This window comes from Argiope bruennichi, chromosome X2 (genome assembly GCF_947563725.1).
Source record: "Argiope bruennichi chromosome X2, qqArgBrue1.1, whole genome shotgun sequence".
NCBI classification, from domain to species: domain Eukaryota; kingdom Metazoa; phylum Arthropoda; class Arachnida; order Araneae; family Araneidae; genus Argiope; species Argiope bruennichi.
The window spans coordinates 20,998,272-21,011,222 of NC_079163.1; the positions used below are offsets into that span (position 1 = coordinate 20,998,272).

At 37.5% G+C, this 12,951-nt stretch overlaps 1 protein-coding gene across 6 annotated transcripts in view; it reads right to left on the bottom strand.

Annotated features, from left to right (window-relative positions):
- LOC129960219 (survival of motor neuron protein-like) overlaps positions 1 to 12,951 on the bottom strand; it is a 92,184-nt gene that overhangs the window by 25,455 nt on the left and 53,778 nt on the right. For 3 of the 6 annotated variants that reach the window (XM_056073464.1, XM_056073465.1, XM_056073463.1), the window contains one exon: positions 9,189 to 9,473. The exons of 2 other annotated variants lie outside the window; for them this stretch is intronic. In XM_056073464.1, the coding sequence (XP_055929439.1) occupies positions 9,189 to 9,473 (285 nt within the window). Of the gene's footprint in view, positions 1 to 1,277; positions 1,923 to 9,188; positions 9,474 to 12,951 lie in introns of those variants that run through there. One more of the 6 variants, XM_056073467.1, reaches the window with a different exon arrangement.

Consider the following 12,951-nt stretch of genomic DNA (forward strand, 5'->3'; position numbering starts at 1 on the left):
TGGAATGGCAAATATCAATCTACAAGTGCAACAGATGCTCCGCACGCACACAAGCAAACAGATGTGTCAAGATTTTGAATTTACGGTCCTTCACATTTCATCATTATTTTAAATAATCATAAATTCATTGTTAATAAAAATATCTATTGTCATTATAGCCCTGCCAATAAGGAATACAGCTAAAATGACTGTGCGTAAGGGGAGCTTGTTTATGTAGAAATTTAATCTTATTCATAAACCCATAGTTTGCAACAATTTTTTGATAAAATTCATATTAACTATGGAGAATCCATAATAACTGTACATTGGCAAGTACACAATGGTCAACTATCCATTAGTCATACTTATTTAATTTTTAAGCATTCCAAAATTAACACATTTGTTCTGAACTATTTTTATCATACATTTTTAGTGATAATGGTAACCAAGCATCATTACAAATTGTATATTATTCACTTCAGTTTTATGAGCTTTAGAAAGATCTGAAAATAAAACCAGTATTCATACCATACGGTAACTTAGGCTTATTTTAATTAGTCAGTCGGCTTATTCTAATTAGTCCATCAACACTACAAAATTATCAGTGCTGAATGTACAGTGAATATGCGGTAAAAAAAAATCAAAATAAGAGATTTATACAGTTTTCAATTCATCTTCAATAACTGGGAATATTTCACGAATGTCACTTCCAATCTGCATTGCAATTAAATTATAATTCAGCTAGTTCAGAAACAATTCTCGCTTCACTCTGAATAGAATAAAGTCAATTTTATTAATTATCGTTAATATTATACACTCGTCTTATTTCATCTACCGTCTTAGAGGTTGAGTGAACTATATGCTATCATCAATTGAACTAATACATTGCATTAACTAAAAGGAATATAAATTTCTGAATATTCATGGATTCAGATTCAGAAATATCTAATGAATTTTAAATCTATTGACATGATTATGGTTGGTTGAGTTGCGTTTTATGGCGCAAGAGCCATACTTGACTAAACTGCGCCATGACATCGTTATGAGAAAAGTTAAAAAAATTAACTTTACAATTATTGCAATATCAGTAATATACAAATTATAAATTTTTCCATTTATATTACGCAAAATATTATGTATAGATTCCTTAAGTTATTAATCATCAGGTTTTCGATCACACCTTCTAAAATACTTCATACACGCATTTCATTTTTTGACAGATGCTTCACATGCCGGCATGACCGGTTTAAAAATTCTTGAAACTCCCTAGAATAGAGAATTTTTAGTTTTAAACTTACAACTCGAAAAGTTGGCGATTCCGCTCTATCCATTCTACTTAAGCTTTACAAACGATGTAGATTATAAAAAGCTTTCTAACTTTTTCGCTACTTTTAAAACCGAAGTGTCAAAATGGAGGAGCCAACGCTAAGACGCTTTGACAGTTATGAAAGGGCTTTCAAGGCAAAAGCTGTCAACCCCGTAGAATGAACCCCCGTAAAAATCGTTCACTACAGAACGGCATTGCAAATCCGGATTCGCAAGGAGAACTAAAATGCAGGATCGGATGTGCTGAATAATTCTGGTAATGATATATTTGACGGAGTGCCTATCCCCTGGATTGGAGCCTAATCTCCAGTAAATGGAAGGCATGCAGAGGACCTTGTTTTCAATAAGTGGCGTGATTATCTTCGAAAAGTTCAAGTTCAATTAAATGCTTATCGGTGCACCTGTCCTCGGAAGAGGACTATCCCCGAAATGATGGGAGACTGGCTAAATAACTTGACTTTTACTATATTGCCATGAGCTGTGGTAGAACTTGACAGTAGAGTAGATGGAAGGAGAATGAACAGAAGTTCAAGTTCAATGATGGAATTCTCGGAGCACCCGTCCTTAGAGCAAAATACTATCTCCTTAATAATGTGACTGTTAGGAGTATTGCTTTTAGTAGACTGACATGGGCTAGGTAGGTTTTTGAGTGTAAGATGTACTGAGACATAAAGATCTTTCATGAAGCTAGGATTGTGGTTGGTTGAGAGGTTGAGGTAATTAAAAGCAGTGCTGCTATTGGTTATTACAGGTGGTGAAGGTGCTGCCGAAAGCAATCGGAGACTTAGCGATATTCATGACATATGGGGAAATTTGTGATTAATTGTTATAGTACTAGATAGCGCCTTGGGCATTGTTTATTTACTTTTGATTGAACAGGTACTTGAAAGGGTTCAGATGGTTAAGCGAAAGGACAGACAAGCTAAAGGAGAATGTTTCTGGCTATTTAATTCTTCGATTAGGATCGTACTTGGGGTTAATATTGATTGCTTCGTTATCGATGTTTTCTAAATTGTTAAAGAAGTTTGTGGCCAGTTTATTGATGTTTTTTTTAAGAGAAGGGTAGTCTAAGGCTTTATAGATTTCTGTAATGGAGAGTTATCTCGGGTTTTTACAAATATTTTTAGTGTACACTCAGGACTGAAGAGAAGTCCTCTATGAAAGGTGCATGAGACAGGTGAGGAAGGAGGAGAGTGATGTCTTGGCCAATCAGAAAGCAGGCTGTCAAGGTAGAAGGAGTGGGTGAGGAAGGAAGATTATCGTCGGTTTTCCGGTGAGGGGCAGGATAAACTATCATTTGGTGGGAGCCAATCAGAATGCTGGAAATTTGAAGAGGGATGGATCTTGATTTGTAATTAGTTGACTTAGCCCATGAGAGCGAACATACCAAGGAGCATTGCTGATTATTCTCAGAATTTTATTTTGAAAAATTTGGATTTTGTTCCTGCGCATTTTTGCTGCGAGCCCCCAGATTTGGGCTGCATAAGTCAGGATGGGCCGGCTCACTTGCTTGTAGAGTCGGACTTTGTTATTGAGGGAAAGCGGGGAATGGCAATCAATCAGTGGAATGATTTCATGGATTTTGCTCATAATTTATCAGAGTTGTATTTAATATGGTTTCTAAAAGTAAGCTTAGAGTCCAGGATGAGGCCGAGGTATTTAACTTCGGTGTCCCAGGTTAGATCGTCATCGAAGAAGGAGAGCAGATTTAAGGATTTTCTGGGTTGGCCTTGAGGGTTGCGGAACATGATGGCGTGGGTTTTATCTGTGTGAATGGATACACGCCAACATGTGCACCATTCTTCAATTTTAAATAATGCACATTGGAGTTGTTTAACTACAAATTTTGATGAGACCCCTTGAATTAAGATTGCAGTGTCGTCAGCAAAAAGACAGTTCATGGTTGGCTTCGATGTGGGAAAATCTGCGTTGTAGATACAGTAAAGCAGAGGGCTGAGGGCGCTGCCTTGAGGTGTTCCTGATTGGATCATTCGTATCACTGAGAGGGTTTTCTGAACTTTGACCTGGAATGTGCGATTGGATAGGAAGTTGGTTATAATTGCCATGTGGTAGTAGGGGAAGTTGTAATGCATCAGTGTGAAGGTGAGGCCTTGGGGCCACATTCAGTCGAAAGCTTTCCTCACGTCTAGGAACACACCGCCTATGATGAGTTTGGCGTTGAAGCCTTCAGTAATGGCATTGGTCACCCTAAGTAGTTGTGCTTTTTCCTGAACCCATATTGCTCTTCAGGTATTATGGCTTTTTCAATGTAGAAATCTGTGAGCCTGGTGAGTATAATCTTTTCAAAACTCTTGTCGATGTTGCTGCGAAGGCTGATTGGGCGATAGGAGCCAGGGAGCTTTGGATTTTGATTCGGTTTGGAGAACATCAAAACATGGGCTATTTTCCAGACTGTTGGGAAGTAGTTGAGTTGGAAGCATAGGTTGAAGATTTTGGTTAGGTGGGTTATTGTACTTAGGGAGAGCATCTTGATGGCTTTATTTGGAATACCGTCAGGACTAGTAGCTTTTTAGACATTTATTTTCTTGATGATTTCAATGATTTCTTGAGGAGAGGTGAGTTTTGGAACAATTTGCGATGGTGGATAAAGAAAATATTGGTTGATTAATTTTTTGACCCGTTTGATTTGATTATTGCAGTAGAGTTCAGGATTAACTTGGAAGGAATTTTCAAGTGAGCGGAGAAAGGCATCGGCTTTGTCCAATGGAGTGTATTTTGGTCCATCCGAATCGAGAATTGGAGGCAGAGCAAAAAATTTCTTGGTGAGTTTACGATTGAAATGAAATAGGGAGTTCTCATCAGGGTTGAGACTTTCTAGGAATTCTTTCCATGAGTTGTTGTCGTATTCATTGATGTCATACCTAATTTCGTTTTGTAGTTTTGTGAAAAGTTTATATGGCGGATAGAATGTGATTTTCCAGAATTTACGCAGTCTAATCCTTAATTTAATTTTATCCATAATTTCAGGTGGGAGTTTTCTAAGAGGTCTTTGAATAATTTTTGCCTTAGAAGCCTGATTGAGAGCAGTTACTGTTCAGCCAGTGAATTTAGAGATTGCATAGTTGATGTCTTGAATTGTCTTGATCAAGGGGTTGCCAGGAATGGAACTTTGAATCATTGTGGAGAAAACGGACCAGTTAGTTGTTTTGGGTATTGAAGTGAGGTTGATGTTGATGCCAATTTCGAAGAGTACTGGATTGTGGTCCCTAGAAAGCTCATTAAGAGAGGTAGCAAAGCCAGATCCGATATTGCACATAACACCAAAGACCAGCGTGCTAGATGATGGAGCATTCATTGGGAAGTGGGTGGATTCCAGAGGAGCTATGAGGATAAGTTATTAGAGCAGTTGCATTGTTCCAGCCGTCCTTAGGAGTGGCCTGGAAAGATTTTCGCATAGCTGGATTCTTGGGGCATTCGGAGTAGTCCGCCGGGTGGGGCCCACCACACAGGCAAAATTTGGCCTGTGTGTCTTTGGGTTTAGTGCAGCTGTTGGTGGAATATGATACTCCGCATTTGAGGCATCTAGGATTTCTGGTACAAAGACTGCTATGGTGGATGAATTCTTGGCAATTGTAGTATTGCACAGGTGTTTGTTTCCGTCGGAGAGTTTCCAGTGTAACGTTGAGGTACCTAATAGTTGTTAAGTTGAAGATGGCTTAGCCAGTTTCATTTTTTGGTAACGTGACGAGGAAAAGTGGCATCAAGATTTCAGTTTTACGATGTCTCACAGGATGGCATAGCTCTGGATTCAACCCTAGCTGTCTAATTTCGTGGAGAATATCTTCGAGGGGAGGGTTAGCTGATCACGGATGACGACTTTAGCTTCTTTTCATCGCTGAGCTCGAAGGTATGTGTTTGAAGCTTGTCGTTTTTAATTTGACGCTGGATAGCCCTGTGAGCATCAACATTTGAAGGGAATACTTTACGTCGATTGTTGGGCAAATATTTTTGCCATGATTTTGGTGTAGGTAATTTGGCTAAATTTGGAGAGAAGTCCGGCTGAGTTTTTGGGTTCATCGATAAAGCTGGGTGTGACATAAGATTTTTTAGTAGTTTGGTCGGCATCTTCGTTATCTGGGGCTGTAGAATCATTTGCGGTTGCTGCGCGTTTTGGTCAAGATCTGTCATGTCTGTATCATTAGCAATCTCGTCATGGTTTAGACCGTCGAAACGGTTTGAAGTTTCCAAGAGCGAAGGGAATTCTTGGCGTATTTCCTTTGTTGAACAAATGGTTCTAGTTGATGATTAATTCTTTTGGCTCCGAGTGGCCTGAATTTTTTTTGTGGCTGTCAGGATCATAAGAAAGTTCGTTACCTGAGCAGGGGCATTTTCAGCTAGATTTGAGCCATGGCTAACCAGTTGGGCTGTTAGGTGATCAACACGGCTGGTTGAGAGAATTAGAGCCTCACTACTGATCAGGGCAATTTCAGAGATAGTATCGAATGTTTCGTTTGGAATAGCATGGAGAAATTCTAATATACTTTTAACTTTATCCATAATGAATTTGTATTCAATTTCATTAAAGAATGCATTAAGGTTAATTTTAAAGGAACCAAAGTCAGAATTGTTAGGATTGGCACTCACCTCGGCCGCTGAGGTTGTGAGAGTTCCTGCGTTTGTGATATCAGATGCAGTATTGGTGTTATCCATATTGGAGCTTGCCATAGCTGAAGAAGATTTTTGAAGATCGAACTTGAGAGAGTTAGAAAAAAATCCGAGGAAAAGTCCGCTCGAATTGTTCAAAGATTAGTAGAAGATTGGCCCGCGAGAAGCGATCGAGCTGTGAACGCGTTCACACACACAGTGAAAGATAGTTCACGCTTGGTAGGAAGCGCATTACTTGACTCCAGTCGAAAGGCAGAAGTTGTAATTATCCAGCTGGCGACGAGATGGCAGCCCACTACACTCCAACATGGAAGAAAGCAGGACCTTCATGGTGAAGAACCAAGAGGGGAGTGCCATTTTTCCATCCTCAAAAATCAGGGTTGTCCGTCAGATAGAATGTGATGACTAACTGAATTTAGATAATTTGTTGAGTGCCAGTGCAATGCACTTCTACTCAAAATGAGAGAGACTGTGGAACCTGAATTGGAAATATTAGCCGGAGAAAGATTAGCGAACAAGCACTTTAGGTTTGGCCATGAGACCGGCTGAAAAAAGAGGAGCATGATGTTGAAAAAAGAGGGCAATAGCGATAAGAATAATGGAATGCAGGTAGATAATGAGATTCTTTATTGAAGAAAGCTTTTGAGTTATGGTGGTTTAAGTGGAAGGGACCATTTGGTGGTGGCATATGGGTAGTTGTATTTACTACTGCAATGGACAAAATAAGTTTGTTGAGCTATTGTTGAATTGGTGTGATCTTTAATCTTGAGGAAGAAACTCCTTGAATGTTTGGTGATATAGGATTCGATGTCTTCAATTTTCAGGTCATTAAGGATGACATCGTTGCTAACATACCAAACTGCATTGGTGATTATTCTCAGAATTTTATTTTGAAGAATTTCGATTTTGTTCCTGTGCGTTTTTGCTGTGAGCCCCCAGATTTGGGCTGCATAAATTAGGATGGGTTGGCTCACTTGCTTGTAGAGTCGGACTTTGTTATTGAGGGAAAGCGGGGAATGGCGATCAACCAGTGGAATGATTTCATGGACTTTTGCCCAGAATTTATCAGAGTTGTATTTAATAGGGTTTCTGAAAGTAAGCTTAGAGTGCATGATGAGGCTGAGGCATTTAACTTCTGTGTTCCAGGTTAGGTCGTCATTGAAGAAGGAGAACTGATAAAGGGATTTTGTGGGTTGGCCTTTGCGGAACATGATGGCGTGGGTTTTAATGATTGTGGAGAAAACGGACCAGTTAGTTGTTTTGATAGTTTTAGGTACTGAAGTGAGTTTGATGTTGATGTCGATTTCAAAGAGTACAGGATTGTGGTCACTAGTAAGCCCATTAGGAGAGGTAGCAATGCCTTATTCGATATTGCACATAATACCAAAGTCTAGCGTGCTAGATGAAGGAGCATTGATTGGGAAGTGGGTGGCTTCTAGAGGAGCTATGAGGATAAGTTATTAGAGGCAATAAAGTTGTGGATGATGGTGTCTGCTGTTTGGATGACCAGTACTCCAAGATGATTGTTTGGCATTAAAATTACCTATGGCAATAATTTTGCCAGTTTGACTTCGGATCCGGTGTAGTTCAGAAGTGTTCATTTTGCCCTGTGGAGGACGATAAATGATGCTAATAGAGACAGGCGTCCTGTAGCTGCAATAGTTTGGAATTTTGATTTTGTCCGTGGGACGAAGATGAGTTTCTTGGATAGCAATAACGTCGGGTGCCCAATCCATGACGAAGTATTCGAGCTCTTTAAATTTATTTCTAATGCCACCTGCGTTACAGGACACAATGCTGGAAGAATTAAATCTTGAGCTATTGAATGGGAGCAGGAACAGACTTGAGGATAGCAGAAATTTGGGAGAGGAAGTTGTTCATGAGATTGGTAATTTGGTTTACTGTGATTGGCTGGCTATTTACTTGAGGTTGTTTAATTTGGAACTGTACGTTTGATGTTTTAGCGTTAGTGACTGACGGTGCAATGGGAAATTTTCTTTAATTCTAGCAAGAGCAGTTGCATTGTGTCAGCCGTCCTTAGGAGCGGCCTGGAAAGATTTTAGCATATCTGGGTTCTTGGGGCATTCGGAGAAGTTCGCCGAGTGGGGCCCACCACACAGGCAAAATTTGGCCTGTGTGTCTTTGGGTTTAGCGCAGCTGTTGGTGGAATATGATCCTCCGCATTTGAGGCATCTTGCATTTTTGGTACCAAGACGGCTATGGTGGAAGATTTTCTTGGCATTTGTAGCATTTAGCAGGTGTTTGTTTCCGTCGGAGAGTTCCCAGTGTAACGTTGAGGTACCTAATAGTTGTTAAGTTGAAGATGGCTTTGCCAGTTTCATTTTTTGGCAACGTGACCAGGAAAAGTGGCATCAAGATTTCAGTTTTACGATGTCTCACAGGATGGCATAGCTCTGGATTCAACCCTAGCTGTCTAATTTCGTGGAGAATATCTTCGAGGGGAGGGTTAGCTGATCACGGATGATGACCTTTAGCTTCTTTTCATCGCTGAACTCGAAGGTATGTGTTTGAAGCTTGTCGTTTTTAATTTGATGTTGGATAGCTCTGTGAGCATCTGCATTGGGAGGGAAGACTTTATGTCGATTGTTGGGTAAAAATTTTCTCATGATTTTGGTGTTGGTAATTTGGCTAAATTTGGAGAGAAGTCCGGCTGAGTTTTTGGGTTCATCGATAAAGCTGGGTGTGACATAAGATTTCTTAGTAGTTTGGTCGGCATCTTCGTTATCTGGGGCTGTAGAATCATTTGCGGTTGCTGCGCGTTTTGGTCAAGATCTGTCATGTCTGTATCATTAGCGGTCTCGTCATGGTTTAGACCGTCGAAACGGTTTGAAGTTTCCAAGAGCGAAGGGAATTCTTGGCGTATTTTCTTTGTTGAACAAATGGTTCTAGTTGATGATTAATTCTTTTGGCTCCGAGTGGCCTGAATTTTTTTTGTGGCTGTCAGGATCATAAGAAAGTTCGTTACCTGAGCAGGGGTCATTTTCAGTTAGATTTGAGCCATGGCTAGCCAGTTGGGCTGTTAGGTGATCAACACGGCTGGTTGAGAAAATTAGAGCCTCACTACTGATCTGGGCAATTTCAGAGATAGTATCGAATGTTTCGTTGGGGATAGCATGGAGAAATGCTAATATACTTTTAACTTTATCCATAATGAATTTGTATTCAATTTCATTAAAGAATGCATTAAGGTTAATTTTAAAGGAACCACAGTCAGAATTGTTAGGATTGACACTTACCTCGGCCGCTGAGGTTGTGGGAGTTCTTACAGTTGTGATATCAGATGCAGTATTGGTGTAATCCACATTGGATCTTGCCAGGGCTGAAGAAGATTTGTGAAGATCCAACTTGAGATAGTCCAAGTGTCCAAACCATGTGATAGTCCAAGTCAGTTGGTTAAGTAGTATCAGCAGGAGAGGTAACGTGAGGAGCGTGATGAAGCTCAAGTTTCTATTGGCTGTCAGGATGTGATAGAAGGTGCAACAAAATTGGGAACATGCTGCTATGGCGATTAGTTTATGATACTAAAAAAGTTAAGTAGAAATTTAAAAGTTAAATAAAACAACCAAAACCAAAAAAGAAAAATAATTCCCACCGGAAATACATTCAAACTGTTTTATTCTATCATAAAATTGAATTAGAAATGGCCATCAGCAAAACGAGACAACTAAAAATCTTTTTCAAATAACATTGCCATTCTAAAAATAAAAAAATAAAAATATTAATACATTTTTAACATTCACCCACCTTTTGATTATAAATAATAAAACTATTAGTTAAATACAATTAAGAGATTCAGTTAATGGCAACATTATACAAATTTTCAGTTAAACTTAAATATAAAAATAAAAATGAATGCGAAAATATTGAATTAAATCATGTAAATTACAAGTTTAGTTTTTCTTGCATTTTAATTCTTCTTCTGGATCTACTAAATTTAATCTCGTTGCCAGAAGTATAATCATATTTTAGAGATGTCATTTGGCTTTTTCAAATCGTCGAGTAGCGTCGGAGCGGACAAGTTATCAGAGGATATTAACTCTATTGGTTATATTCTTTGAATTGGGCTCAGGAAATTCTGCTGTGAAGTTTGCAATCTGACAAGTCGTACATATCCATCTTTACCTGGTATGATTTTAGTGATGCGACCTAAAGGCCAGACAATTCTCTTTTTATTATCTGCTCCCACCATAACAATTTCACCCACAATAACTATACATTTCCTTGATTTTTTTTTATTTCTCCGTTGAATGAGTTCATCTATATACTCGGATCTGAAATGATTTTTTAAGTCTTTGCTTTTCTGTACTTGAATCTCTTGCAAAAAGAATTTTGCTCTACAGCATCTAAATCAGAAAGACTGCATTCATGAATATCTTGTATGAACATCGATGGAGAAATTGGTTTTATACCTTCCTCTTCACAAATATAAGTTAGAGGTCTTGACTTGATTACCCGCTTGCAATCGGCCAAAACCGTTGTCATTTCCTCATAATTAAGATGTGCTTGTCCTAACACTTTTTTCAAAAGATCTTTAAAATTTTAATTAATCTCTTCCCCCCATCCGTCCCACCAAGTAGCAATTGGGGGATTAAGCTTCCATGCAATAGAGTTGATAGCTATATATTTTTGTATATGACTATACATTTTGTATATGACTTCTGTATATGTATATGATATAGTTGTTTTAAGTAATTGGCTACTCCAAAAAATAAAAATAAAAAATAGAACCATTATAGCAGTATACAGTAGTACATCTTCCTCTTTCAGAAAATCTTCTAAATGCCATTAAAAATATATATCGATGAAGAAGTAGCAAGCTTGAAATTAACTGCTCTGTACACTGCACAAGTAAAAATTAAAACCCAGTTTTTCTTGTTTTCCTTAAGAAATAAAGGTTCAACCATATCAACATCAGTTATCTAAAAACCACAGCATCTTTTACCCTATTTTCTGTAAGGTATGGATTTATAACTTCTAAGTTCTTTGAACTACAATTTTTACATGTATTGCAGTTGGCTAACATAAGTTTCACGGCTTTTCTCCCTTTTATAATCCGATATTTTTCTCTAAGAATATTCAAAAGTATCCAGTTCTTAACGTGAGCATTATAAATTAACCGTTTTACCACTTCATGCTTCGGTGGAAGAACAATAGGTCTAAGAAAATCTTCACTGTCTTAGCAATAAATAATTTTAGTTTTTAAACGAATGACGCCAATATCAGTTTTATATACTTGTAGGGTTTTCGATCACCTTTCATCTTTTGGAAGAAAAGATTCGTTATGAATCATAAATAAAACCTTCATTTCTGCTTTCTGAAATTCTGTGGCTAACCGAAAGAAAGGTTTCCTTTCGCTTTCTAAATTAAAAAAAGAAAAACAATTCCCACCGCAAATACATTCAACCTGATTTATTCCATCTTAGAATTGAACTACAAGTTACCATCAGCAAAACGAGACAACTAAAACCATTTCTCAAATAAGGCTGCCATTCTAAAAACAAATAAATAAAAATATTAATACATTTTTAACAGTAATGTCAGAGCGAGATATCATTTTGTCACCAGCTAGCACATCTCCATATTCAAAGTTAAAAGAAGTTTTTGCAAGATGTGTTGAGAGTAAAATTCAAGAAATTTGACCCTTATTAGCCGAAAAATAGCTGCGGGAAAAAAAAGAAAACATCGAAATTATTTGGATTGATGCAGCGGCACTCAGAATCGCATAATATAGAACGATTCATTTTTGTTGGAATAATTGTTACAGCAACTACCTCCTAACGTACCATCAGTGTTGGTTAAAATTCAACTCCTTTATGCTTAAAAGACTGCGGAGATAGCCAATTGCGTTTTGAAAGAAACACCTATACAAATAAGTGCTGTTTTAATCCCCTCCACCCAGTTCCAATTCTAATGTTTCTGGAGAATTAGAATTAGAATTGAAGAAATTGGAACTCTTACACTAAGTTGAAAAAAATTTCGGTGATCGAGAAGTTACCATTTTTCTGGATCTCGAGCAGGAAATCCTAAGTCAACAGCATCAAATTCGTGCTATCAACAAAAAGTTTGCTTTTCAGGCTAGATTTATTGATGAAGTAACTCAAGATTCGAACTTTATTTATGCATTTATACACGGTAAATTAATTGCGTTTAAAGATGTTGAAGATCATACTGCTCATCCTCGTTTATTTTCTGAAAAATTTGATTTTATGGTTTAACAATTAAACCATCTAAATGTACTTTCGGAAAGTATAGGTGAAAATTTCTTGGCTTTCAAGTTTCCGGTAAAGCTTTTCTTCTCTTCCTAATCAAATAGATGGTATTCAAAATTTTCCTAGACTGAATACTACTACTCAGTTGCTGAGGGTTTCGGAAATGTGCATTTTTTAACATAGATTTATTCATAAAGCATCAATAAAAAAAGTTTTAGAAGGTCACGCAAAGGAAGAAAAATCTTCAAGTCCATCGAAAAAGTCTGAACACTTTCTTGAATAGACTCAGGAAATCATTTACGGATACTGAAACAGCATTCACTGTTTTAAGCATCCAATTCCTGTTTTTTCAATTTTTGGGCCCATGCATCAAATTTTCACCTTTGGAAGACATTAGATGCAGCTTTCTAATGAAAGCTGGAAACCGATAGTATTTTTTTTTCTTTAAAACTTTCTAAAAATCAGCGAAATTGGGGTACACATGCAACAGAATTTTAACTTTAATAATTAAATTTTGGGAATTTGTACTTTAATTAAAATGTTTAGACACATGCTCGAAAGCCTGGAATTCATAATATATACTTATTAAAATCCTTTAACTTACGTTTTTAAGCAGAAACCAGAAAAATATTCCACATGTCAGTTCGGATACTTAGATTACATTTCTCAGTTTCCTACAGATATTCATTATGTAATTCGAACTGATAATAAAGTTGCGGATGTATCATTTAGAGTTGATATCAATGCATTAGATTTCAAAAAAATTGCTGAAACTCAGCTTCATTATGCT